Genomic DNA, 26,994 nt, shown 5'->3' on the forward strand with positions numbered 1-26,994 from the left:
CACATCTTTAAAGATTAATTCACCAAAAATGAAAGAAATATTCAGTCATCATTCGCTTTCATGTCATCCCAAACCTGTATGACTTAACTTTCATGATGAAGTTTAAAGGGGGGGTGAAATGCTCATTTTCACTCAATCTCCTGTTAATCTTGAGTACCTATAGAGTAGTATTGCATCCTTCATATCTCCAAAAAGTCTTTAGTTTTATTATATTTATAAGAGAAAATAGGCTGTACCGAGTCTTTCCGGAAAAAAACGAGCGTCTGGAGGCGGGCCGTGTGGGCGAAGCCAGAGCCATAGAGAGAATCCGTCGATCTGGGCTTTGTTTATAAAACATTCATCGTCGAAATGCAGGGAACAAACAGTCTACACAACTCGTTTCTGCATCCACTGTTCCTAACGCTGAGTCCTTTGGTAAGCTTTCCCTCGCCAAAAACACTTTGGAGACACTATGCAGCGCTGCCGATGATTTCCTGCTGAAGCGCGTTGAGGTGCGCGGTCGCGCTTTTCCGGGAGAAATGCTCATATAAGGAGTTCCACTCTGGTCTACGTCATTAGATCCACGGTCAAAAAAAAAAAAACAGCCAAAACTTGTACCAACCCGGAAGTAAGATTTTCGGCACAGAAATTCTCCGTTATTCGTCCAAAATATTTTTAAAAAACTTTGGCCATGTTAAGCATGAGAATCCATCTCTTTAACACTGTAAACAACTCTGAATACATGAAACACCATTGTACCCCCCCTTTAACAGAATTATAATCAGTGATGCTGTCTACACTGGATGCGACACACATTCCCGACAGTAAACCGATGCCCCGTTCTATTTCTGACATACTACTTCTGACACGAAGAACAAATGGATTTGTAATTGCAACGGTCGCTTTTTCCAGTGTAGACAGCCTCTAGCTTGGAACAATTCAAGTCATTAATTACTGAAAATCATAATGTTCATTTTAGGGTGAGCTATTTCTTTAAGAACTGTAATTAATTCTCTTGTTTTCTGTTCCTGTATATTCACAGCTGAAGACTAAAGAATGGGAGGAGGGGTCAAAGATTAAAGTTGAAGGGCATGTCAGAAAACTAAGGGTGCGCTCCAGAGACATGCTTCTCCTCTCTCAGTGGAGCGAGTGGACCTTGTGGAAAAACGTAAACTAATGATTTAATCCTCCCTTCCTCCTGAACCCTCTATTTATATGTCCTGTCCCATTTTCCTGTTCCTTATTTATTTATTTATTTATTTATATATGTGTTTATGTATGAATGATCATGCCACTGGTTACATATGACTGTTACACACACTGACTGTACGACTGTATGCACCATGTCTCTGTCCTATTAAAACCTTTGCTCTTCTATTCTGTCTTTTTATTCCTTAATGTCAATACTTTTATCCTTTAAATGACATATTTAAACGTTTTTTTCCTGTGAAAATGATTTCTGCATGCCTTAAAATAGCTTGAATGTACACCCTTGCTTCATTAATAATACGTGAATGCATGAATATGCAAATTAGCCCCGCCTCCACTCACTAAAACCAGCTCAGAATACCTGATCCAAGTGGAAATACTGGTTTAATTCAGCCATATATGTTTAAACAGAAACTGATTCAGAAGTGGAAGAGTGAATTATACAGGCTTGTGTATATCAGAATGATAACGCATTTTATGTATGGCTTTCTACGACGTAGAGACATATCGACAACACATAACGGTAATTAATATGATTAGCCTTTTGTTTGAATACATTATCAAACAGCTAATAATGTGTTGCTAATGTTACACAAACCATGTTTGAATGAATTTGGTCATGGTTTGTATTAAAGCATATTTAAAAATAAAATAAAATAAACGCCACAAAGACATTAAAAACTTCGATTTTCTTTAAGTATCACAGTTACAATTCACTGGCCTTCATTGACAGGAATTATTGTGAAATGTTGCTTGTTTGTGCATATCAACATTTCAAGGTCTTATACAGCTATTATAGCTATCCATCTTTCACTAAACCCTAAAACAATCTCTGAATGTTGGCTGCTTGCTTTCTCCTGAAAAAAATGTGGAGTTTGATAGGAGCATTTTGCTTTGATTTACAATTAACATGCTTGAATGTATTGCAGATGTACAGTTGTACACGTTTATAAGTCTGGGGTTGGTAAGGTTTTTTAATGTTTTTGGAAATAGTCTCTTATGCTCAACCAAGTTTTTTTTATATATATAATTTTTTTGTTTGATCAGCAATCAACAAGTAAAAAAGTAATTTTGTGAAATATTATTACAATTGTTTTCTATTTTCATGTATTTTAAAATGTAATTTATTCCTGTGATGGAAAGATGTCTTTCCCTGATCAATTTATTGTCTTACTGACCCCAAAGTTTTAAACCGTGTGTATACGAGAGAGAAGCTTTGAGCCCAGATATCTGTGTGTGTTTACGACAGAATGCACATGATTTCTTGTTCCCTGTATAGGTGCCCGACGGGGAAACAAGAACCTGTACCAAAAAAAGATGCAAAGAAAAGAAGAGGCAAAAAGAACAAAAAGAAATAAGAAATAAGAAGAAAAATCGTAAGAAAACCGGAATGGGGAAAAAAAAGAAGAAACTTCTGAACTGGGCACATTTTTGAATTCCTAAAAGTATATTAAAAGTCTAAAAGTAATATATTTAAAAGTATATTTTTATGCTAATTCAAACACTAAATAGAGAGTGAATTCGTGTATAAGATTGCTTGAATAAATGCTAAATAAACATTCCAATGCTGAGCTGAGTATGCTTTATGGAATTCTCTCCTTTGTAAAAGAAAAATTAATAGAGCTTGCAAATGGAAATGTGTATGGTAATTATATAAATAAATAAATGCTTTTCAAAAATATTTATTGATATTATTATTGTGTTATTTCCTTCTCAGTCTCTGTTCTTTTTAACTGCATTGTTTAACCTGCAGTGTCCTCTTGGTTTTCTCTTTGCTCATCCGTTATGACTGTGTCTTGCTGCAGTTGCATCAGGGTTTCATTTTGATTGGCAGGATGAGCCGTAAAAAACAGCCAATGGTTATTGTCCTGCTCAGCTTTATGGGAGTCCAAGAAGGTGTGAGCAGTGAGCTCATATTCTTTACCAAACAGAGTCCTAAACACACAAACAAAAAAGAAAAACACCAGTAAATATCCCCAAAAAATGAACATTAAATTAGACGGACCTGTTTTAAAGCTCTCAAGTATACACTTGATATATATATATATATATATATATATGGTCAGAAGTTTGGAAACATTACTTTTTTTAATGTTTTTTATGCTCATCAAGGCTGAATTTATTTGATCAAAAATACAGAAAAAACACTAATATTGTGAAATATTATTACAATTAAAAATAATGGTTTTCTATTTGAATATACTTTCAAATATAATTTATTTCTGAGATGCAAAGCTGAATTTTCATCAGCCATTACTCCAGTTTTCAGTGTCACATGATCCTTCAGAAATCATTCTAATATGTTGATTTATTATCAATGTTGGAAACAGTTTAACATTATATAATGTTTAATATTTTATAACCTGTGATACTTTTTTCAAGATTCTTTGATGAATAAAAAGTTAAAAAAGAACAGCAGTTATTTAAAATAGAAATATTTTGTAACAATACACTACCATTCAAAAGTTTGCGGTCCGCCATTTTTTTCTTACTTTTTTGAAAGAAATTAATTATTTTATTCAGCAATGTTAAATTGATAAAAAGTGATAGTAAAACGACTGATATTGTTAGAAAATTTTTCTATTTTGTATTTTGTATTTTTTACTTTTTATGCATCAATGAATCCTGAAAAAATATCACAGTTTCCAAAAAAAATATTAAGCAGCACAACTGTTTCCAACACTGATAATAACTGAGTATCAAATCAGCATATTAGAATGATTTCTGAAGGATCATGTGACACTGAAAACTGGAGTAATGATGCTGAAAATTCAGCTTTGCATCATAGAAATAAATTATATTTTAAAGTATATTAAAATAGAAAACCATTATTTTAAATTGTAATATTATTTCAAAATATTAGTTTTTTTCTTTCTTTATTTTTGATCAAATAAATGCAGCCTTGAAGAGCATACTTAATGCAACTTCATATTTCTGAGTGAGACAAGATAATGAAAAATTGATTAGGAATTTAATTTTGGAGTACTTGTAATATTAAGCCATTCCAAAAGTTTACAGTATGAAATAAAACATTACCATAGGATGTGATTGCCGAGCGCAGCCAGACATTGATTTGTCTTACAGTGGGAAATCAAAACCTTGCTGTTCACCTGCCAAAACAAAGCATTCACGCCAGGTTATTAAGTTGCCAATAAAAACAAGTACATTTGAAAAAGATTTCGCTTGAAAGTGTGTGCACCTGAACAGGGTATCCCTCATTTTCAAGCCTTTCTTGGGGGTCAAAGTAATTGACCTTCCACCAGCACTTGAAATCAAACTCCTCAACTAAACTCAGCTCCTGTAGTCGAGACTTCTTAGCACACTTCAGAAACGTTCTGTGATCACTGGAAAGGAACAGCTATGTAGAGTCAAACAGATTGCATGTTAAGATATGGCAAACTCAGCAATTACAAAACAACTGTGCATTCATTTCTTGTTTACCTCTCCGGCAAAGTCTGCAGTGGTTCTCAGGGCAAAGCTTTGACCGTATCTGAGCAGATCTCCATCAGAGGTCCCATCAACACTGAATCACACGATATAACAGATCAGCAACTATGGGTGTGCGATTGAGTACATCTGAATGTGCATGTGCAATACCTTGTAATGATAAAGGCGTTTCTAACACATGGGGTCATGTTGTGGGATCCCCCCACTTGGAGGGGCCCGAGAAGGTGGGGGACTGAATTTGTCTGTGAACGTGATGCACTATCACTGGTGTCGACAATGATGCTAAGAACACAAGTGCCACGCTGGTCATGTTCTCCGCCTCCAGAGTTCACCAGCATGATTGTGTCACCAAAGTGCAGAAAGCCATCCTGCGACACTGATAAACTCACCTAAACAAAAAATATCAGTCTCACATTTAGCAGACAGTCACACTTAAAGTCGACAGAGACGAGATTGTCCATCGGGAATTGAATTTATGGTTGTGGTTTACTAATGATTTCATGTGACGTGCCAGTAGGAGAGAAGAGATGTCGTTGAAAGAGGAAGGATAAGTTGTTTTGGTTAAAGGGATAGTTCACCCATTTTTTTCATCATTTACTCACCCTCAAGCTGTTCCAAAAGAAGATATTTTAAAGAATGTTGGTAACCAGAGAGTTGACTTCTATAGTATTTTTTTCCTACTATAGAAGTCAGTGGTGTCTGGTTACCAACATTCTTTAAAATATCTTCTTTTGTGTTCAGCAGAGGAAAGAAACTCGTACAGGTTTGGAACAACTTGAGGGTGGGTAAATGATGACAGAATTTTCATTTTTGGGTGAACTAAGTAAGGCTACCCCTAAAAATTTCGATAGTAACGTTACATGAATTTAAATTTGCATTAGATAAAAAAAAAAAAAATCAAATAAAGCACACAATTCAAGCAAACCATTTACGAAAAGGTTTTAAATAATAGGCTAAATCAATGGCAGACAACAAATTACGTTAGAGTATCAATTATTATATCTTTCATCTTTATATTTTATCTGATAAACCCGATCATCTTGCAGCATTGTTGAAAGACTCTTCTGTCATATTATATCAGAAAATAGTTTTTTGTCTTACTGGTTTCAGGATGTTTTGTCTCAAAACTCCTTCTTTCTGGACTGTGAGTTCGCCTCTGTCTTTTTGAAGAACGAAGTCCTTTAGGGTTTCCTGCAAAGACACGTGTGTTCAGTTCACTAACGTTACTGGAACACACTCTGTAACGTTAACCCTTATTACATGCGTCAAAACAACAAACCTCTTCTAAAACCACGTCTTCTACCCAGTTTCCCATAAGAACGCGCGGATTGGTCCGGACATGAGCCATGTCACAGCCGTTGTAATGCCTGACAGAGTGATAAATGTGTAAATATAATGTAAAATGCAAACGTGAACAAAATGCCCCTATTACAGATAAAAGCTGTTTCCATGGATGCATAACAACACATGTGCGCTACTGCGCCTGCGCATGTTAACGTTACGTCTTCATGGTAACCGTTTCGCCCTTTTCTTGGTTCCAAGTTTTGTGGTAAAAATACAGAAAACAGCACAATATTGTGAAATATTATTAAAATAATGCTTTTCTATTTTAATATATTTTAAAATATAATTTATTTATATGATGCAAAGCTGAATTTTCAGCATCATTACTCCTGTCTTCAGTGTCACATGATCCTTCAGAAATCATTCTGACTTATCAATGTTGGAAACAGTTGTGCTGCTTAATATTTTTTTGGAACCTGTGATACTTTTTTTCGGGATTCTTTGATGAATAAAAAGTTAAAAAGAACAGCATTTGTTTAAAATAGAAATCTTTTGTAATAATATTATACACTACTGTAAAATTTCTGATAATATTATCTTTTATTTTAATAGGGTGTCCCACTTTAGCCGAATGTTATGGTCCTATTTTATCTAATGTGTTAAGGTGAATTGGGACAGTAATAAAACTTGATATTTTTTAAAGTATAAAAAAGAAACTTGCACATTATTGCATAAAACTGAATGAACAAATGTAATACAAATTTATGCTGTGGAATTAAATATTCTTTGTATTCAAATGTAACCATTTACAGACTTTCTCACAAAGTCTCTGAAACACTCATTCACTCATATATATATATATATATATATATATATATATATATATATATATATATATATATATATATATATATATATATGTGTATATATATATATATATATATATATATATATATATATATATATATATATATATATATATATATATATATATATATATATATATATATATATATATATATATATATATATGTGCTGCATAGATGCCAAATATGTTTCATAACTATTTATTCAAGATGCAATATTGTTATACTGCAGCAAAACATCAACTAATTGGCCTTGTAATTTACAAATTATAATTTATTAAGCCTTATAATTGTTGTTTTGTACTTTCATTATTTGGAAACAGTATAGTTAAAATGTAAACATATACTGCAATGTTTCAATCACTGTATGGCTTATAAGATATATCATAGTATTTGTTCCCAATGTATATGACACTCAGGTGCATGTCTTCAATAATAAAAAAAAATACTTTTTTATTATTTTATTTTATATTAAATAAGCTGAATTATAGAAATTCCTTGATTAAATGAACACAAGCAAACTCAAACATACACAAGTTAGCAGAAATGCAATTATTAGAAATGGTCTTACAATCATAATTCAACACGACTCTTTAATGTTTTATATCTTCATAATTCTTTATATGGAATTGCATTTTATTCGATTTTCTAAATAAATTAGGTCACTTTTCAAAGGCATCAATATGTGTGCTAAATAATATATCTTGCAGCATTGTCAGATATGAAACCAAATCACTTTTACAATGTATACTGTATGCAGAGAGAAAAAGGCAGAGGAGATTTTAGATAAACTACATTAGAAGGAAGGCTCAATTGAGCTATGTGTGTAAGTGCGGTTAAGTGCTTTTACGTCAATAACGGAACTGACAGATCATAAATAGATAATACATGTTTATGAGAGCTGTGCTCTGAAATATTAAAACTCCAATGGGAAAAGCAGCAAGCAGCAGAGTGCAAAAGTTGCTGAGATTATTGCAGAAAAACTCATTTCAATCAAATACTATGGCTGTCATGATCCACCTGCTTTCTATGCACCTATAATTCAGGCTTGTTTAACTGCTTGAAGAAACAACACACAAGACATGGTCCCGTTGAATAATCAACCAGCTTTATGAAGACAAAATAAGAGACAAAGGTATTTATATATTCACAGTCAAAGGTGCCCTGAAAAATAAGCACTCCCTATCAAGAAATATAAAGCTGTTCATACAATCATAGAATGAAAAACAATTGCTATAAATTGAACAAAAAAGGATTCTGAAGATAAATCATAGGCTATTTCTAAAGAACAAGAGGAAGACAAAAAAACATCAGCCAAAATCATGTAGTCAAAACTTTTCCAACATTGCCTCCTTAAAGTAGGACATCTCATTCAATTGTCTTCATATTGCAGTATTCAGATAGTTAAGTGCTGTAGAAAGCATTCCTAAGCCTTGCTATGTGGTTGGTGTTGTGCATGGTCGCCAAAGCGTTGCTAAGATGTTCTGGGTGGTTGTTTCCTGGCCTGTGATATACTCGTCCCTTGTTTATGGCATAGATCAATCCTTCATCGTAAATCCAATCATTTAGAGAAGTAATAGCACGATTTGAGGCATCATCATTCAAGTGGTGCCAGATGAATTACAGTATCTTAGATCAAACTGCAAGTTGGCTGAAGTTAAAATATGATTCATTCCTATTGGAAACTCTTTTACCTGAGCAAATCAGAGGCTTTTCTCATTAATCATCAGCAGCAGACAGAAGTAGGGCTCATTCAGGCTCAATAAAAGCGGACAAACACTCTTTCTCCTGGTCTCTCCCCTCCCGCACTCGCTCGCTCAGTCCCATCACCACCCATTAAAAGTTTAGTGCTGTTGTTCAGCAAATTGAAAATGTGTGCTGGTATCGATCCACCATCATGCATCCATTCTGGATCTCTGGAGGCTCATTTTCCTTTTCTTTTAAGCTTTTGCGAGGAAGGATATTACATTTTGTTGCACCATTTTGGTTGTGAACATTTTCGAGTTCACCACAAAATCAGGTCTTATAGAATATGCATTAAATAAAAACAGAGATAAGACAAATGTCAGCATTTAGCAGATTTAAAGAGCAGCTATGAATGGATTTTCCTAGCATTTAAATGGAGAGGTGTGGGTGTAGAGAATCGTGTGTTGCTGTGTGAGAAAGTGGATGCCAGTTTCAGGTTTCAGCAGAATTACATTTAACTAACGGGAACTCCCCAATATCCATCAACAAAGAGGGTATACCGGAACGTCCTGAATCCATAAACTGCTGAATAAGCATTTAACTGAGACTGTGCTACAATTCAAAAACAAACCTAAAGTTTGGGAAACTCCAAAAAGGCCAATGGAAAGTTTCAGGAAATGTTTTTTTTACAATGAAGCCTATTTTGCATAGGTTTTACAGTCTGCCATGCTTGTTGAATTGGCTTCATGAAGAAATCATGCTTTCATTCAAACCTTTATAATATTATCTAATAAACACGTATTGTACCATTCAGAGTAGCTTTGGGCATGTCATGTGACTGCATGTACATTACACAGTGCTGATTGGAATGACGATGATGAGGATGAGGATGATGGTGGCGGTGATGCTGAGGGCAGCGATGCGGTACGCCTGGTTTCTGTTGCAATGGGTGTACGAATACGAACGTCGCAGGAGCGTGTCGGAGGCTGGCGTGTAAATCTCGTCCGTCCAGAACTCCAAAGACTCAGGGGGCTGCAAAATATGATCAGAGTTTATAAATGCTGGTTTATCTTTCATGTTCTGTTGAGCCCAATGATGTATATTTAAAACAATAAAAGTTAATTAAACCCAGATTCTTTAAACATGTTCCACAAACCTCTTCAAAGCCTGGGAAGATATTACCTACTGACCCAAGCTGTGTAACTCAATGAACTTTGGAAAAATGGATTATCATCCAATATAGAACATTTTACTTTGTGTCAATTTGACTCCAGCAAAAATACATATTTACAGTGCTATGCATAAGTTTAGACGCCCATGCTAAAGTTGACTAAAAAGAGGAATAAAAAATCATCTTTTGGAAATTGAACTTAATGCCTTAATTAAAAAAATTAGGAAGAATCCAACCTTTAAGGACACCAATTTTCTTTGTGAATGAATAATGTATCATAAATAAATAAATGTTCTTCCTTAAAATACAGGGTGCATAAGTTTGGACACCCCTATGTTAAATTCCCATAGAGGCAGGCAGATTTTTATTTTTAAAGGCCAGTTACTTCATGGATCCAGGATATCAGGATATGATAAAGTTCCCTTGGCCTTTGGAATTAAAAAAGCCCCACATCATCACATAGCCTTCACCATACCTAGAGATTGGCATGGGGTACTTTCCATAAGATCATCTCTCAATGCAAATCAAACTAGCTATTAGGCTAGCTGAAATAAAACCATGCCAATCTCTAGGTGTGGTGAAGGCTATGTGATGATGTGGGGCTTTTTTAATTCCAGAGGCCAAGGGAACTTTATCAGGATGCATAGTATCCTGGATCCATGAAGTAACTGGCCTTTAAAAATAAAAATCTGCCTGCCTCTATGGGAATTTAACATAGGGGTGTCCAAACTTATGCACCCTGTATTTTAAGGAAGAGTATTTATTTATTTACGATACATTATTCATTCACAAAGAAAATTGGTGTCCTTAAAGTTTGGATTTTTCCTAATTTTTTAAATTAAGGCATTAAGTTCAGTTTCCAAAAGATGATTTTTTTATTCCTCTTTTTAGTCAACTTTAGTATGGGTGTCTAAACTTATGCATAGCACTGTATGAGGTGACAGTTTTGACTCAAAAAATTACATTTGGAGATGTTACCTGAAGGTCCAGAGGTGTTAAGTCTGATTGGCTCCAGGTCACTTTGGGGCGTTCAGTCAGATGCTGGGCAGTGCTCTGGACTGATGTGCGGCGTGGTGCATTCTGGGTCTCAGGTGGCATGAGGTGAAAACCCGTGACTTCTTGCACTACGGGGACCTCTCTTTTATACACTCCACCTAAATTATCTGACTGAGGAGCAAAACAAGATACATCTACACCCATAGCATTCTTCTCTAAATGAATACTATTTTATTATTTTCTGCATGACAATTTGGTGCAAAGCTTAATTGAAAAATTCACATGAATTAAAAAAAAATTGCTTTAATGACAGCAAGTTTGTGTAAAACCCGTTGATCATGTTCTCAAGCTTGATTTGAGAATGTGCTTCTAATGCTTCAATATACTTCAGGGATGACATCATTTTTTTAGGGCCAACAAGGAAGTTAGCATTACCCTGTTTCCCTCCACAAACACCCATGGTAATACTTTAATTTGAATGTGCCCTTGTTACACGCTACATGTATTTACTATAGTAATACTATAAATTAGGCATAATTGCACGCAACTAACCCTAAAGTAAACCCTAATACTACCCTAACCCTATAGTAAGTAAATGTATTTAGAAAATATTACTCAGTAGTTAATAACACTGTAACAGGGACACATTAAAATAAAGTGTAACGTTTCCCATTGGTTTTTGGAAAATTGCAGAAATTAAGCTCTGTGAACAGCAAAAGTGTATTATTCTTACAGGTTTTGTTCATTAAGATAATCTTTTCAAGCTAAAGCTAGGCTATAAATGAACATGACTTTAACTTCACCACCAGTCTACAAACAGGGAAGTTTCAGTTGGAATACAACAAGGCTATAAATACGTACAGTAGTGAGCAGATAAGTTGTCCTGTTCACAAAATGAATGACAAGCAGAGAACATTTCTGATTGGCTAGTATTCCTATTGGATACAAAACTTTCTGATTGGCAACTGATTTTGTTGTTTACAGAGGCCTAATTGATTATAGCGTACTAGCATACTATTAATATTTTTCCTTATATTTTACATATCTTTATATGGCAAAAATAGTAAAGTTCTGAATTCAGTCTAGTTCTGTCACAAAGACAAGTAGGTTTTCTCACACATACTTCAGTGATTTAAGAAATGTTTATGTGCAAGAAATATCTCTTACAGACAATTTAAAATGTGTTTTCTTGATAATCTTCTTTGTTGTAAAATTCTAAAACATAAAACCTATCAGACATTTGGACCCCACTTTAAATTTGCTGTCTCAGCAGATATTTCTTGTCCTGTTACCTTAGCAGGCTGTATGTGTGGCTCTTTGGTGAAGCTGATGCTCCATTCTCTGTGAGCTTCAGACCCGCTGCTCTCCGTGTGGCTCCTAGAGGCCCTGCGTACAAACAGACGCCTACGCTTTGCCGCTTCCTCATTGACGCCCTCCATTCCTGGATTGGTCCTCGGCGACCCCTGCTGTTGCTGTATGTTAGGCCGTGCTGCGAGCTGTGGTTGTATGATCATTTGATGCGAGTGAGGGCATGCGGCCTGCTCCCGTTGTTCCAGTCGGTCCAGCGTGGAGAGCACAAGGGCCAGTTGCTCACGTAGTTCTGAGATCGGCTCTAGCTGTTGCTCCAGCTCCGCGACCCGTTGGAGGAGGCGTCCCACACCCCATCTCACCCCTTCCTCAGGTGCCTCCAAGGAGTGAAACAACCTCCGTAACTTTCCCAAACGTTCACGCCTCTCTGGCAGCCCTGCCCCGCCCCCTTCCTGTGCCCCGCCTCCTTCCCCTGGCAACACTGCCATGGAGCCACACATGCTAATGTCATCTAGGAAACGGAAGATGGCACTAATGTCGTCCTCGCCGATGTCGGGGTTGTCAATGGAGAGTTTATCGGCAAGCATGAGGCTTCGTAAAGCACGCCGATCTGCAGCTTCCGTCTGGGTGCCAACGCTAACCGCGCCCTCAAAGCTCGGTGACCAATCGTACCACGCATCCAAACTCATGCCGCTCAGCCGCTTGAAGGTATCCCGCACCGAGTTGACGATGTGAGGATCAAAGCCGGGAAGGTCAAAGCTTGACCCGTCAAAGCTAATCTTAACAGATCCTGGTTTTCGTAAGCCAGACTTCTCTAAAACAGATCGCTCTGATCTGGGTTTCTGCAGCCCAGTCGTTTCAGGCTCAGGTCTTTCATCCGCCGTCCTGCTGTCGATGTCCAAGCTGTGGCTCTTGACTTGAAGGACCGGAGTTTGGTGCTTTTCGTTGGAGACTGTAGGGCCGAAGTATGTGGACGCCTGGAGCACGTCCAAACTCTTCTGCTTGGCCTGATGCCACTGAGTCTGAGGGTCGTACGGGTCTGTGGCGTCAGCATACGATTGCGCATTGGCAGCATGTGCATCTGGTTCAGGTGCATTTGAGTGAGCGTACAAATGGTCATGCAGACATTGCGCGTGTGATGTCGGGTTGCACATGTGGTGGTCGTTTGCGTATGTTGCGGGGTCTGGATAGGGGTTCTTCTGGGTAATGTAAAGCAGGTCCTCACCATCCGATCTTGGTCCGTCTGGGCTTTGATCTGATTGGCCGTCACCTTCCGAGGACATAAGTGTTTCGTTGTGGATCCCTTCTTTAAAGGCACTCCTCTTCTGAGAGCAGGAACGAGCGACGCGGGCTCCCTGATTGGTCGCCGAGGTCTTGACTGCCAGCTGATTGACCGTATCGCTGGAAACATCCCCAGTATGCGCGTTCTGCATCCTGTCTTGGTTGTGCATGAGTGAGTGAGACTGAGCAATCAATGCGGAGGTGGTCCAAGCGTGTGAAGCCTCTGTGTTGTGACTGAATGCTTCACAAGGGAGGTTCTCATATTTACATTCCTCAGAGGTGGTCCCTCCTACTGTGACGGGTAAGGCGGCCGGCCAGTGGTAACGCACAAATCCCTTCCCACAGATCTGACAGGGCGTCAGCGACTGACGGTTCTGAGTGGATGAAGGAGCCATGCGGGTGTGCATGAGGAGGTTGAACAGTGAGACTACATCAGCGGCCGCTGAGAGCCGGTTACTGCAGGGTGGGTGAAGGCGCTCTCGGAAGAGGGTGGCGGGGAAGCAGGGGTCTCTACAGGCGGTGGAGTATAAGAGACTCCGTAATTCTAGAAGAGGCTGCAAGCTGAAGCTTCCACTTAGATAGACGCAAATGTCTGGATACAACACGCTCCCATGGCACGCGCCTAACACCTCCAGGATCTCCAACAGTACCAGGGGGTCTTCAGGGTTTTCAGACATATTTTCACCAGATTTGAACTTTCAGCAGTGCACACTACATTTAGAAATTGAAGCCCACTGTCCTCTGCTTTCCCCCTTCATCAAAGGCACATGCAGCTCTGCAAATGGGAGCACAGCAGTGAAATCAGGTCAGCCAGAAGAGGATTTCTACTAAAATGACTTTTGCATTGATTTCACATAAATCCTATGCAAGTTAAAACAGTCCAAGAAAGGAAAATGCAATAAAAACAAGCAGTTACCTCTTATCACTGGGATATGATGCTGAGAATAAAGCTATTCACTGCTGACCTTATTCAAAGCCTTAATATAGCCACCGATCGGAGCATCTGAAAAGCAGAGAAATCATTAGAGACATCGTGAAATCGTCCATCTCCACTGATCAGGGTCCCACCTGAGAGACTCTTGTTGGTAGAGCAGCAGTCAATGGTCAGGCAGCGGTCAGTCCCACGATCAGTGCGGAAAAGCAGGTCGCCTGGGGTCTCCAGAGACGCCGTGAATCCCGGGTCTCATCCTTTAATGAGCTGATCGGAACGTCCTGTACACGAAACAGCATAGATAGTTTCTGCTTCATGTGTGACAGGAGCATTGAATCCTCTAGTTGGTGTGTTTGCACACGGAGATTCTGTGGTCAAAGTCATGCATGACGTTAGTGGCTATTTTAATGCACAACAATACACATACTAAAGGAGAAATGCATTGTAAATTGTAACATATTTACTTTTTGTTATTTACACTTAAAATGAATACTAACTAATAAAATAGATGTAAAATATATATACCAAATACATTGATTAATGAAAGAAAATATTAGTTGATAAATATAGAAAAATTAACAAACAAATAAATATCAACCCATCAGTGTTACTATATGCATTCCTCTGTACTTTATTTTTTAATAATTGGTTAATTGTTAATAAAAAAAGTCGTCTAGTTATAATAGAAATGTATTGGAGTTGCATTTCCTTCGAAGTTCTCCTCTGCACTTTGCTTTGTGATATGTCTATATCTGTATAAAAAAAATGATTAAATGAGAAAAACACATCAATGATTTACATATTAAATAATTAAATAAAATGTTCTCCTAATCAGATTTGATTTCTAAATATATTGAGCAATACATCTTTTTTTATTATGTACTAAAGAGCCTATAAAAATCCATTTAAAAATCATTGAGATAAGGTTTAGAAGGTTTACAAGCTTTTGAGCGTGTGAATTTTATTGATTTCCTAAGAAAAAGAATGAAAATGAAAGCCCACCTGTACCATCTGAGGATTTGTCCTGAAGCTCATAGACTGTCCCAATTCACAAGCAAACAGCAGTGGAGTCAACTGAAGCGTGTGATGAGATCTTTACAGACTGTAACACACTTCCTCTCTCTCTCTCTAAGTATAGCCTATAGATTCATTAAAGTGATCAAACCTTTTAAAAGTGTAATGGAGCTCCTTCACTTTAGACGTCAGAGAGTCGGAACTGCTAAGACTTATCAAGTTCTATCTCTAATTGATAAGCATCTGAAATACATTAGGTTTAAGATCTCTTCAGCACACAATACAAGTGTATTATAAAGTTTGTTGTTGAGTTATAAAGGTTGTTTGCTTGTTTATTTGTCTGCGGTTCAAAATTATTCATCATAAAGACCACTGGGGGGCAACAAAGTCCATGTTATAGCAAATTGCATGTAAATATGAAAAACAAATCTTTAGGGAGAACACTGGTGATGACTACTATGGAAAGACATCAGTAGAACAGCATTCACGTAGCATTACGTCATTTACCTCAGGAAAGTCATTCAGTGTCCACAGCTTGAGAAATTAACTCTTTTGCTAAATATATCGCTAAATATATGCACTGTACTAGCCTATACTACTATGTATTTAATATCTTTTCCTTAACCTGTTAGTGAGGTCTTGATTATTTACTGTAGGTTTAAATAAATCTGTCATGAAAACGACAGCCACTGTGTATAAATGATTAGGCTATATTTCAACAACGGGTTTAGAAGTTAATGCAAAAACTGCCTTAATTATGTGCAGCTTAGGCTACATGTTTGCATACAATTTGTTATTTGAGCATTGATTATTATAACTAAAAATAAATAGCAATTGAATTGAGGCTAATAGTATGGGCTCTGTTGATAACCTTTAATATTATAGTAATGTGCAAGTAAGGGCTCCCTACATAGTTTACAGATAATTTTTTATACTTACGAAACTTTGTTTTAATTTGATTTATTTGACAGCCACAATTTGTTCAGTAAACCACTGTTTAATAAAAAAAGAAGCAATTTTATGTTTAGTTTTCAACCCCATGCATGTTATAGCTACCGAATTCGTACCGAACTTTGATTTTAAAACCGAGGTACTGAACTGTCAGTTTTGTGTACGTTACACCCCTATGTGTGTGTGTGTGTGTGTATATATATATATATATATATATATATATGTGTACATATATGTGTACGTACGTAGGCTACGTACGTTCATACATACATACGTACATACATACGTACATATATATACATACATATATATGTATGTATATATATGTGTACGTATATATATTTATGTATGTGTATATATATATATATATATGTGTATACATACACACACACACACACACACACACACACACACACACTGTATGCCGTTTCTCTGAGGAAGGAGAGCTTTTATTATTATTATTATTATTATGAGTTTGTTTATCTTATCAAGTTTTTCACTCCATGTTAGCAACAGGTCTATTTGCATGGCAGATCAATATCACAATCCATAACATTTTAATTATGATAATATAAAACATTTCAACTTGACATTACATAGGAAATCTAAAATACATTTGGGTGATACATTCTGAAATATTCCATGTAAACATGTTTCTGATTAAAAGTATTTCCTAACAGTATCATAAAAATTACAGTCCAACAGAATGTTTAACAGTCAAAAGACCTTGACACGAGAGACATAAAAGGAGACTAAAACTAAAACTTTTTATGAGATTCTGATCAAATTAAAGGAAATGTTTTGGTGGGTGTGCCTCTGTACGCTTGAATATGATTTCAAACTCTCTGATCTCTTTGTTGGCTTGATCTGTTTTGGTTTGTTGGTGAGTCATAAACATTTTTTCACAGTGTGTCAAGTGTTGTGTTTGAGAAACAGACAACATGCGATCAAAGGCAAGAGATAGGAGGTATGAATTCATAATTATAAAACCACTTTTTTCAGCCTAATTGCAAAAATAAGGCAAACAGGAAGAAGGGGGGAGGGGGGAACGGAAAGAAAAAAAATGATACAAACAAGATTAAGGAAATAGAGGTTTTAGCACGGTCACATAATGGTGTGACCATGAGTCAACGCTGTGATCATGGGAAACTGGATGAAGTTTTGGCTATCCCCCTTTCACAGGGACTCTTATCAGACTGTTGAGTTAAACACTGATCGCTGTCAAAACAGATATATACAAACAAACTTCATCCTGGATACGCAAAAAAAAAAAAAAAAAAAAAACTCCCACAACAAAATTACTCCATGATTAATTTGGCTTTTATTTGAGCCATATGCATCAATGTGGGTAAATCAATCGACCCTATTCACAAATCAAAAACAAAACATTAGGAAAATTCTGAACAACTTATATCAAGCATTACTGCAAGTACAATAAAGCAAACAATAGTCAATCTTTAAAATCTATTATGAACGATAAAAAAATAGAAAAAGTCAGACTTAATAAAGGCCTTTTCAAATGGGCTTGGAATGCTAAACCAACCCTTTCTTCTCATTACTCGTGACTGAACCAGTGATACAGCTGCACTAAGAAAAAGAGTGAATTCCAGTCAATCAGAGACATGTACAGATTGTGTGCCTGACGCTGTGATCTAACTGGCTCTTAGCTGATGAGGTCATGTTCAAGACAGTGCTTTGTGACAGACATCATGCAACACAAATATACACTGGCAGTTTCCCAGGCAACGAGACCCCTCACACAATCTCCCGGGTTTTCCGGATGGCACAGCACAACATCATGCTAAAGATCATGCCGAAGATCTGCGCACATAGAGAAAACATTCCTTCAATGGGACATCAATCGCACACGTTGCAGTGTTTTCAAAAAGCATTATGATCAAATTACAACCGTGGTACTAAGAAATATATACCTTTTTTCTAATTTTAATATTTGCATTACCAAAAAGAAATGCCAAAACAAACTACAATTCAGAAGTTTGGGGTCAGCAAGATTTTTTAAATGATTTTGAAAGAAGTCTTTTCTGCTCACCAAGGCAGCTTTTATTTCAAAAATGGATAAATACACTACTGTAATCATTAAATATTATTACAATTTAAAATAACTTTTTTACTTAAAATGTAATTTATTTCTGTGATGTTAAAGCTCAATTTATCATCCTCACTTTGTCTTCAGTGTCACATGATCCTTCAGAAATCATTCTAATATGCTGATTTGCTGCTCAAGTAACATTTCGGATTATCAATGTTGAAATCAGTTAATATTTCAGTAGAAACGGCGTTACTTTTTTGCCTTTGATGAATAGTTCGTTCAAAACAGCATGTTTAAAAATATAAATCTTCTGTAACATTATAAATGTCTCTTTTGATCAATTGAATGCATCCTTCCTAAATAAAAGTATTCATTTCTTTAAAACACAGTCGTACTGACGCCAAACTTTTGAACATAAGTCTGTATATATAAACAAAAGAATGTATTTTTTATTAGACATAATATTAAATTAAGCTGGTAAAGATATACACCTTCATTTTAAATTGTAGATCTTCTAAAAGACAAAATGCTGAACAAGCCTTAAACAACACAGACACAGACACACTAAATAAAAGTTACCATGATCACTCCAATGCCGATTCCAACTCCTCCAATAATATGAAGTTTGGAGTTGAAAACTTCATCAATGGCATCAGGGCAGCTCTGAACATATAAAATAAGAAATGGATTTATCATTTACGGTTTATCAATGTTGTTATGTACTTTGAAAATAATCTATCATCTATCCATCCATTTACAGTTGATAGTTCAACTGATTTCTGTGCTCTTCTGTATCTCAGCTCAGTGTTTATTTGGTAGGAAGCATATTCTTATGTCAAATACACTTTGTTCATTAGTTTACTTAAACCACTTAAACCCTTCTCGATTTTCGGAACGGTTACTATGCTGTGATGACCTCTTGCTTGACCTTCTACTGGCAGAGTAAACAGTTTCACTGACTCATTCAAGCTGAGCCGCACACAGGGTGCCTCAGGTTAGAAACATTTCCAGTGCGTTAAATCTGAGCTAAGCTGGAGTATTACACTCCACAATCATACATGCTGTCTAGAAGAATCTAGTCCAGTGCGATCAATTGTAAATCAGTGCTGATAAATCACTGACTGATACTTCATGGAAGTATTTCTGCTCACGAAAATGACTATACTGTAAGTGTAGATGTTACCTTTGTAATGAGACCCTCAAGACCATCCTTTCTGGGGCAGGTGTCTTTAAAATCATCCGGGTTCTGTCCTGACAGTCCACAGCAGTTCAGCTGAGAGATGAGGAACAGATGTCATTGCAAATTATTACAGCTTCAAAAACCACAAGCTAAAAATAATTGGTGGTTTGACAGCCCATCTGATGCATTTAGTACAAGCAAGCGCTTTCTGAGGATGTTTACTAGCAGTAACCACCGACTAGCAGTTGGTGTTCGCAAGGCTCATGGTATTGAAAGATATTCAAGAGTTTCAGATGCACAGCAGCAATTATGTTAAATATATTTGAGAAATAAAGAGAAAGGGATGAGATCTTACTCCATGCTGGATGAGAGTGAGTGTCTCTTTCAGAGTGTCCTGTTTGTTGTCTTGATAATCTTTGTATGTTTCCCTGTAGAAATTCGTTATATCTTCAGTAACCTATGGGCACAAAGATATTAACATAAATTAGGAGCACCGTCTGTGTGTTCGGGTATGCGTGCACAGAGAATTTGAAACTCCCACCTTGGTCTGGTTGGAAAAGCCCCAAATTCCAGCAGCCACCTCGACCGCAAATATGACCAAAAGAAAGAAGAAGAACTACGGGAAAAAAAAACATTCAAACACCAAAGTCAATCACCTCATAATAGTACCAAGTGATATTCGAGAAGAAAATTGGGAATTACCAATCCCAGCATGCAAGGGGATTCCTGGATGGCACCACAACATCCAAAAAAACCCACAACCATCATCAGCGCACCGGCCGCAATGAGGATGTATACACCTATAACACACACACTTCACTTTTACCAGTTGCAACACAACATGTGTAAAAAGACTTATAAACAACTACTGACCTGTGTAGAAGACATAAGGCGAATTTTCTCCTTCAAACAAGCTTTTAGTCTTGGCATCAAGCCTCAGCCAAAGTCCAATAGCCAAGACGCCTGTACCTGCAAGCTGCAATAAAACAAATGACATGTATGCAATAATTAATAATAAATAAATAATTCTCCCCATAATGCCTACAAAAGGAATAAAATACACACAAACAGCTCAATCAAAAGGATTCCTTTAACATTAGAATGAAACCGCTAAAACAGCAGGTATGGTGCTGAATCTGATATTTATAGGTGGCTTGCAAAAAAAACAATTAAAATAAATTACTAATCATAAAATAAATAAAAATAGTATTTTATAATTATAAAATAAACAAAAAATAAATACATTTAGAAAAAATTACAAAACTAGTATTATAGAATTATGAAAACAAACCTCAAAACAAAATTACATTTAGTAGCTTCAACCAGCTTGCAAATATATACATTTCTGTCAGAATACATGGCTATTTTTATACCAGCAGGGGTGAACTGCCAGTATTAACCAGCCAAACCTTGCCCACTTTGCTTGATTTTTCATAGAGGACAAAATAAATCAGCAGGAAATTGTAGGTGCATGAATTATGTAATAATGTGTACTACAAGCTAAGTAAAACTCAATAGCACAGACTATCCATCTTTTTATCTGATCTGAGAGTGTACAGATCACACCTTGCAAGCAAAATTCCATGGCAGAATGAATCCAAAGAAAACTGGCAGAAGTTCTGCCAATCTGTTAGACATGCGATGCTATATGAGTCAAAATCTGCTAATGGAACAAGTGCTTTTTTATTATTTAGGCTACAACAGGATCTGGATTTCCATGAGTTTACTTTAAAAAATAGATTTTTGTTATAAGAGTAGAGACAATAATAATCCTCTTTTCCTGGTAAAAAATTAAAGAGTTAGTTCATACAAACATGAAAATTGTCCGGTAATTTACTCTCCCTCAAGGCATCCTAGGTGTATATCACTTTTTTCAACACAGTTTAATGTATCAGCATAGAACAGCATTCATTTTTACATCTACTATAATCAAGGTTATTTTCATAAACGAAAACTAAGAAACTAAGACAAAGTATTGGTAAAAAAAATATTTTTGTAAACTGAAATAAAATAGAATTTAACAAAAATGAAAAACTAAAACTAAACGAAACTAGCAACAGTTACTGAAAAAACTAACTGAAATAAAATAATAATTAGCAAAAATTAATAAGCTCTCATCCTGTACCAGACAATCACGTTTTTCCATTCCACTGCACTACTTTATATTTCAATGTTTGACCGTTGCACTAGAGTCTCGCAGCGTCTCGTGCATATCAAGATGCCGATTAGACTGTAAGATTATTGCACAGGTGTGCCTTAGGCTGGCCACAATAAAAGGCCACTCTTAAATATGCAGTTTTATCACACAGCACAATGCCACAGATGTCGCAAGTTTTGAGGAAGCATGCAATTGTCATGCTGACTGCAGGAATGTCTACCAGAGCTGTTGCCCGTGAATTGAATTAAGCCGTCTCCAAAGGCCTCACAACTGCAGACCACGAGTAACCACACCAGCCCAGGACCTCCACATCTGGCATCTTCACTTCCAAGATCATCTGAAACCAGCCACCCGGACAGCTGCTGCAACAATCGGTTTTGTATAACCAAAGAATTTCTGCACAAACTGTCAGAAACCGTCTCAGGGAAGCTCATCTGCATGCTTGTCGTCCTCATCGGGGTCTCGACCTGACTGTAATTTTCATTTTTAAAAATCTGCTGCCTGTTGTGAAATATAACACATACTAATGCCATGTTCCTCACTATATCAAGTCCTGCTCTGCTCACTAAGTTCATAAGTAATGGTTTCATGTTTCAGAGAGTTCATGTCCTACTCTTTTGATTTATTCTCTCTGGCCCAAATCTTTTGTTCGAAAAACTAAAAGGTGCGCAAATCTGTTCCAAATCTCCAGGCCAACGCTTAGCTAAACAAACACCCTTAAAACAACCCCACTTCAACCTCTTACCCCATTCCACACACAAACTGAACATAAAAACACAACACTAACATGCTACTTTTACACAATCACACACAAAAACACAAATATGAAAGTTCACTTACCCAGAACACAAAGTTAAAGATAAACATGGTGTATTTTATACATTTTGGACATCCTTCAACCCCCATTTTGCTGCTTTCAAAGTCACGTTCGTGTATAGAGCTTCTAATCTACAAATTTTGCACACAGACGTGTTGTTATTCTATTCCACACTTCCTCCTTTTGTATGACAAAGTGAATCTGTTAACTGTCTGGGCGTTGCGCAATATTCTGTGGATCAGTGGGAGGAGCTTACAGGTAGTATGTGAATGTGTGTTGTGCTCTCAGTACTTAAAGTTGACTTTGCCACTGCATTCAGTTCTAAGTTCTCTAACACTTTAGTTGGGCTGTATTTCACCCCCAAAACAAAATAAATGTATATTTTGCATTAAAAAAAGAAGCCTATTTTTTAACTGTGAAATTTGTATGATAATTATTTATATTTACCTCTAATTGCCATTATTATTATTTTTAATTAAAGTTACCATAAATTAAATTCAGTAAAACAGATACTACCATGTTGTATAAATATGTTACAGTTTAAAAATATATTTTTTATTTTTTCACATTATGGTAATGAGAATTTGGGGGCGAATGTACTTAATTTTCACAATGCAAAAAAGAAAACGGTCCTAAATGGTTTTAAAATGGGCTTAATTTTCTTTTTTCAAACCTTTTTTAATAGATTTTGGAATGAAATAATCTCATTACTGTCATGTAAAATATAATACTATTTGTGGGGTAAGTTGTCACATAAATTATAGAATATTTATAAGGTTATATACTGGTTATATAATGTGTGTTAAATATAATATATATATGATCATATAAATATTACATAATGCACTTTACGGTAATGAGAATGAGACCTTTTATAGTAATGAGAATTGGAGGGCGGGTGTTTAATTATAATCTAATTTGTAAATCGCTTTGGATAAATGCTTCTGCTAAATGATTAAATGCAAATGTAAAATAATCTTGTTGGTTTAAAAACAGGCTTCATTGGGGACCGTGGTGTAGTTTGTTTATAGCCTACCTTTAGCTTTTAACCTCATGCGACTGCATTGAGGCTTCAGAATGTATAAAAATCTGTGATAATTATCTCGATGGACAAAACGTGCAAGTATCATTAACTTTTCTTGGTCACAGAGCTTGTTTTTAGCGATAATCCAAAAGCCTATGGGAAAATCCTATTGGGTTTTTGTCGAGGGAGCCAGTGTGATGCTAACTGCCGGTTGGCCTACAAAGTGACGTCATTAGTGCACCACTCTATTAATGTGAATCAAACAAAAGAGAAAATAACTTAAGAATAAAATTATGTTTAATTCGTACAGTTTTTACATTTGATTATTACATTTCTGTACTAATATTATGTACTAATGTAATAATATATAGTACAATATATATTGTATTTGTCATATTGTTTGTATTTGCTTATTTTTAATAACAGAAATCAGATAAAATAACACAAAATAACCATATTGTGAAATATATCGCTATGGTGAAATAACATTTCTCATATTGTGAAATAAGCATTTGATCATATCATCCACCCTAAGCTCAGAGGTGTGAAGAAATTCAGATATTAAGTAACATTTACAGAGAGCAAATTAATGAGACCAAATCCAACACACACACAGAAAACATTTTTTAAAAAGTCATAACGTGCACGTTTTTCCATCATTAAAACCCACAACAAATGCAGTTTACAGTGAGTTTGTCCATGAGATTATCATACTCTATAAATAGACCCGCAGATTAAAGACAATCTAGGGCGCGTGCTCACATAAACCCTCTAGGCTAGACACACACAAACATACCATACGGCTCTGGGTTCGCTGAAGAATTAGTGGCACATTTAATGAATGGTTCACTTCAATGAACTGATTAAAAAAGTCACAACTTTCTTTTCACTACATTAAGGTGATATTTTTTCCCAGCTTAAAGGCAGGGTAGGTGTTTTGTTCCAGAAGCATTTTTTGTTATGCTGGTTGAAATTCTCTTCCCATCCTGATAGCAATCACTAAGTTAAGACAAGTGGTCTAAATGTATTTAAATGTATACATATACTGTCTGTGTTAGGGGTAGGACCATAAAATGTTCGTCCAATCATGACAGACAGGTAGGACCCTACCTGCCTGTCAACGTATGTATTTCCATGCCTCCGCGCACTCATCACACATCATCAACGTGTTTCATGCTATTGCTAAGCAGAGTTAGACAGACGTCAGTCACTGAGCACCGCAAACGAAACAGCAGCCACCTTTTACAGTTCCTCCTGAATTAGAACAACGAGCTTGTGCTGCGTTCACACCATAACTACTGTAATTTATGCATCTGAATGGCAACACTATAAACGCCGAAACGAATCTACAGCAGTCAGGTGGCAGAGGTCAGTGCTCTTTAAAGCCGGGGACACACTCAACAACTGTAAGGCCGATTGTGAATGTAATTTGATACTTAAGATAGATAGGCTACTTATGAATGTAATTTTGATACTTACTGATCATGCCCAAACGCGCCGAGTTGCGTTCAGTTGGTGTACACAGTCGGTGTTTTAAATCTGCTGCAGTCGATGGAAACAGTCTTAGAATGTTTCATCTAATCATTAAGTGTGTCCCCGGCATAAGTTGTTTATGTTCATTAATATTGTAATATTATGTGCTTAGAGACATGAGGTAGTTAAATGCCGTCTCTCCTCTTTTAACGCTTTACAAATATGCGTGACTTTGGAGACACTCTGAAGGGAGGGTGGGATCTCATGCTTTCAAAGCTAACTTGCTATTGCTAGCTGCCTCGAAAATTGCCTATAGTTACCCCATCTTTAATGTGAATAGGCTAAAAACAAAGCAATTCGTCAGCTCCCCTTATGTAAGCACTATAGAAGGATTAAAACATTGATCTGCTTGTATGACTCCAGAGTGTGAGTAAAAAGCCTCACTTTGCATCCATTTTCATACCGATGCAACTCAATTTTATTTGAGTTGAGACTACAAATATGCTCCATTCTTTTTGATTATGTAGTTTTCTGAAGAAAAACAAATCTGGCATGAAACAGCACATCTGATAAGAACATTAAATACCACCGATCAAAAAACAACTGGATTTAGGCCCAATACATAGGCTACTCAATGAGAGTACAAAAACGCAGCAAAGCAAGCTCAATTATAAATATATATATATATATATATATATATATATATATATATATATATATATATATATATATATATATATATATATATATAATGTATGTGTGTGTGTGTGTGTGTGTGTGTGTGTGTACAGTGTATAAGATCAATTTTCATATGGAGAAAATGAATGGGATTTTTAATTACGCACAAATAAACGGTAGAAATAAAATTAGTAGTCTATGCAAATTCGAACAGCTCAGCGAATCGGTTCGAATAATCCATTAAAAAGATTCTGTTTAAATGAACGATATGTTCACGAATCGGACATCACCAACAAGCAAAAATGCGCCTGTATACAGTCGTGAGAGAGAACAGCTGACACACGAACAGAGAGGAGTCAAAGGAAACACTCGAAATTCAGTGCTTGTCCCGCCACACACACACACACACACACACACACACACACAGCGACTCTCTCACAAACACACACGGTGTTTTAATTACACGACCAGGGTCCTGAAATCAGAGCTAAAAATCTTAAAATTAGGTCAGCCAAATGGATGCAGTCGTGTTGCATGGCTTCACACAGACGTTTCTGCGTCATTAATTACAGTCTAAACTAACTGAAAACCTAAAAGTGACGCCGTGCACATGCATTTATCAACGAATCTTTAAGGAAAACCGCGAGTTATAACAAAACAACGTCCCGCGCGCAAGCTAACCTCTGCACACATCAATCATTAAATACACGCACGCACGCTCGCTCACTCACCCAGAATATGAAATTGAAGACGAACATCAGATACTTGACGCACATTTCTCCTCCGGTCAACGCCGCCATCACAGCAGTCTGTCCTCACACAATACTGAATGAAAGAGTAAAGATCACTGGGACCAGTGGCTCGCAGGTGGCTCGCGCGTGCGGTAGTGTGACTTTAAATGCGTGTAGGGACTGAGTGAGTGGAGCGCGCGCACGAAAAACTCAGGACAGACACAAACTCACTGCCTCATTCCTCCTGCCAAAGATCAACTTTGCAATCGTTTTCTGTGTGGCAAAATCGACCAAAGGTCAAACACTTTTTGCATCGACCCAGTTGGGCTATTGAAGATCGTCCATACGCTTTATTTAGTTGTGCTCGTTGTTTTGTTTTTTTTTTCCTCGAGGAATCTCTTTTATTGTTATCGCAACATCCCCACGGTCTGAATTACGTCATGATGGAATGACCTCACCCAGTCAGTGCAGAGCCCAGAGGTTTCTTCCAGTGATTTGTTCTCTATGGAATTTTAGACTATTGCATAAGATTTATCATGTCAACTTTCATGTCTCAAGATATGCTGGTGTTCATAGGACCTGCCCCTTTTGTGTAAGTGAAATGTTATAAAATATTAATTTCATATATTTTTTTAATTCTACACGATCAAAATTCTCTTTCAGTAGCTATTAAATTATTCTAAAAGGTCTGTTAAACTTAGAAATGACCCAAATCTGGATATAAAAAAAATAGCATTACAGCAGCATTTCAGATAAATCA

The 26,994-nt window shown here is 36.5% G+C and overlaps 4 protein-coding genes across 5 annotated transcripts in view; 1 reads left to right on the top strand and 3 right to left on the bottom strand.

The window, feature by feature from the left end:
• il12b2 (interleukin 12B 2) overlaps positions 1–2,862 on the top strand; it is a 6,946-nt gene extending 4,084 nt beyond the window's left edge. Inside the window, exons 7-8 of the mRNA XM_081372344.1 lie at positions 1,022–1,147; positions 2,468–2,862. Of these exons, the coding sequence (XP_081228470.1) occupies positions 1,022–1,147; positions 2,468–2,623 (282 nt within the window). The 3' untranslated portion in view covers positions 2,624–2,862. The remainder of the gene's footprint in view (positions 1–1,021; positions 1,148–2,467) is intronic.
• cfap161 (cilia and flagella associated protein 161) lies at positions 2,755–6,116 on the bottom strand. The gene is made up of 7 exons (XM_081372345.1): positions 5,915–6,116; positions 5,737–5,826; positions 4,786–5,024; positions 4,630–4,711; positions 4,388–4,546; positions 4,225–4,298; positions 2,755–3,123 (listed from the first exon to the last, which is right to left on the bottom strand). Exons 1-7 carry the CDS (start codon positions 6,092–6,094, stop codon positions 2,931–2,933), a joined length of 1,017 nt encoding a protein of 338 aa, XP_081228471.1. The 5' UTR covers positions 6,095–6,116; the 3' UTR covers positions 2,755–2,930.
• Positions 6,117–9,320: 3,204 nt separating this feature from the next.
• Positions 9,321–13,904, bottom strand: minar1l (membrane integral NOTCH2 associated receptor 1-like; the record flags this gene model as incomplete). The annotated part of the gene is made up of 3 exons (XM_081371855.1): positions 9,321–9,503; positions 10,621–10,809; positions 11,931–13,904. 3 exons carry the CDS (start codon positions 13,902–13,904, stop codon positions 9,321–9,323), a joined length of 2,346 nt encoding a protein of 781 aa, XP_081227981.1.
• A 3,521-nt stretch (positions 13,905–17,425) lies between these two features.
• Positions 17,426–26,703, bottom strand: cd9a (CD9 molecule a). 2 transcript variants are annotated; one of them, XM_081372223.1, is made up of 8 exons: positions 26,235–26,703; positions 20,227–20,329; positions 20,056–20,153; positions 19,895–19,969; positions 19,709–19,810; positions 19,357–19,446; positions 18,753–18,836; positions 17,426–17,944 (listed from the first exon to the last, which is right to left on the bottom strand). In XM_081372223.1, exons 1-8 carry the CDS (start codon positions 26,301–26,303, stop codon positions 17,879–17,881), a joined length of 687 nt encoding a protein of 228 aa, XP_081228349.1. In that variant the 5' UTR covers positions 26,304–26,703; the 3' UTR covers positions 17,426–17,878. The 2 variants fall into 2 exon arrangements, with proteins under 2 accessions (XP_081228349.1, XP_081228350.1); XM_081372224.1 differs by lacking the exon at positions 26,235–26,703 and adding an exon at positions 22,352–22,563.
• Positions 26,704–26,994: the final 291 nt, after the last annotated feature.

The sequence above is a fragment of the Scardinius erythrophthalmus genome (genome assembly GCF_964197995.2).
Source record: "Scardinius erythrophthalmus genome assembly, chromosome: 8".
NCBI classification, from domain to species: Eukaryota; Metazoa; Chordata; class Actinopteri; order Cypriniformes; family Leuciscidae; genus Scardinius; species Scardinius erythrophthalmus.

Coding starts and splice junctions, on each gene's coding strand:
- cfap161 (XM_081372345.1), bottom strand. CDS start 6,094: ATGCATCCATGGAAACAGCTTTTATCTGTAATAGGGGCATTTTGTTCA. Junction 4,547..4,629: donor CTGCAGACTTTGCCGGAGAG/GTAAACAAGAAA, acceptor GACTCTACATAG/CTGTTCCTTTCCAGTGATCA. Junction 3,124..4,224: donor CTCGGCAATCACATCCTATG/GTAATGTTTTAT, acceptor TTGTGTGTTTAG/GACTCTGTTTGGTAAAGAAT.
- cd9a (XM_081372223.1), bottom strand. CDS start 26,303: ATGGCGGCGTTGACCGGAGGAGAAATGTGCGTCAAGTATCTGATGTTC. Junction 20,154..20,226: donor GCCTTATGTCTTCTACACAG/GTCAGTAGTTGT, acceptor TGTGTGTTATAG/GTGTATACATCCTCATTGCG. Junction 19,970..20,055: donor CCCCTTGCATGCTGGGATTG/GTAATTCCCAAT, acceptor TTTTTCCCGTAG/TTCTTCTTCTTTCTTTTGGT.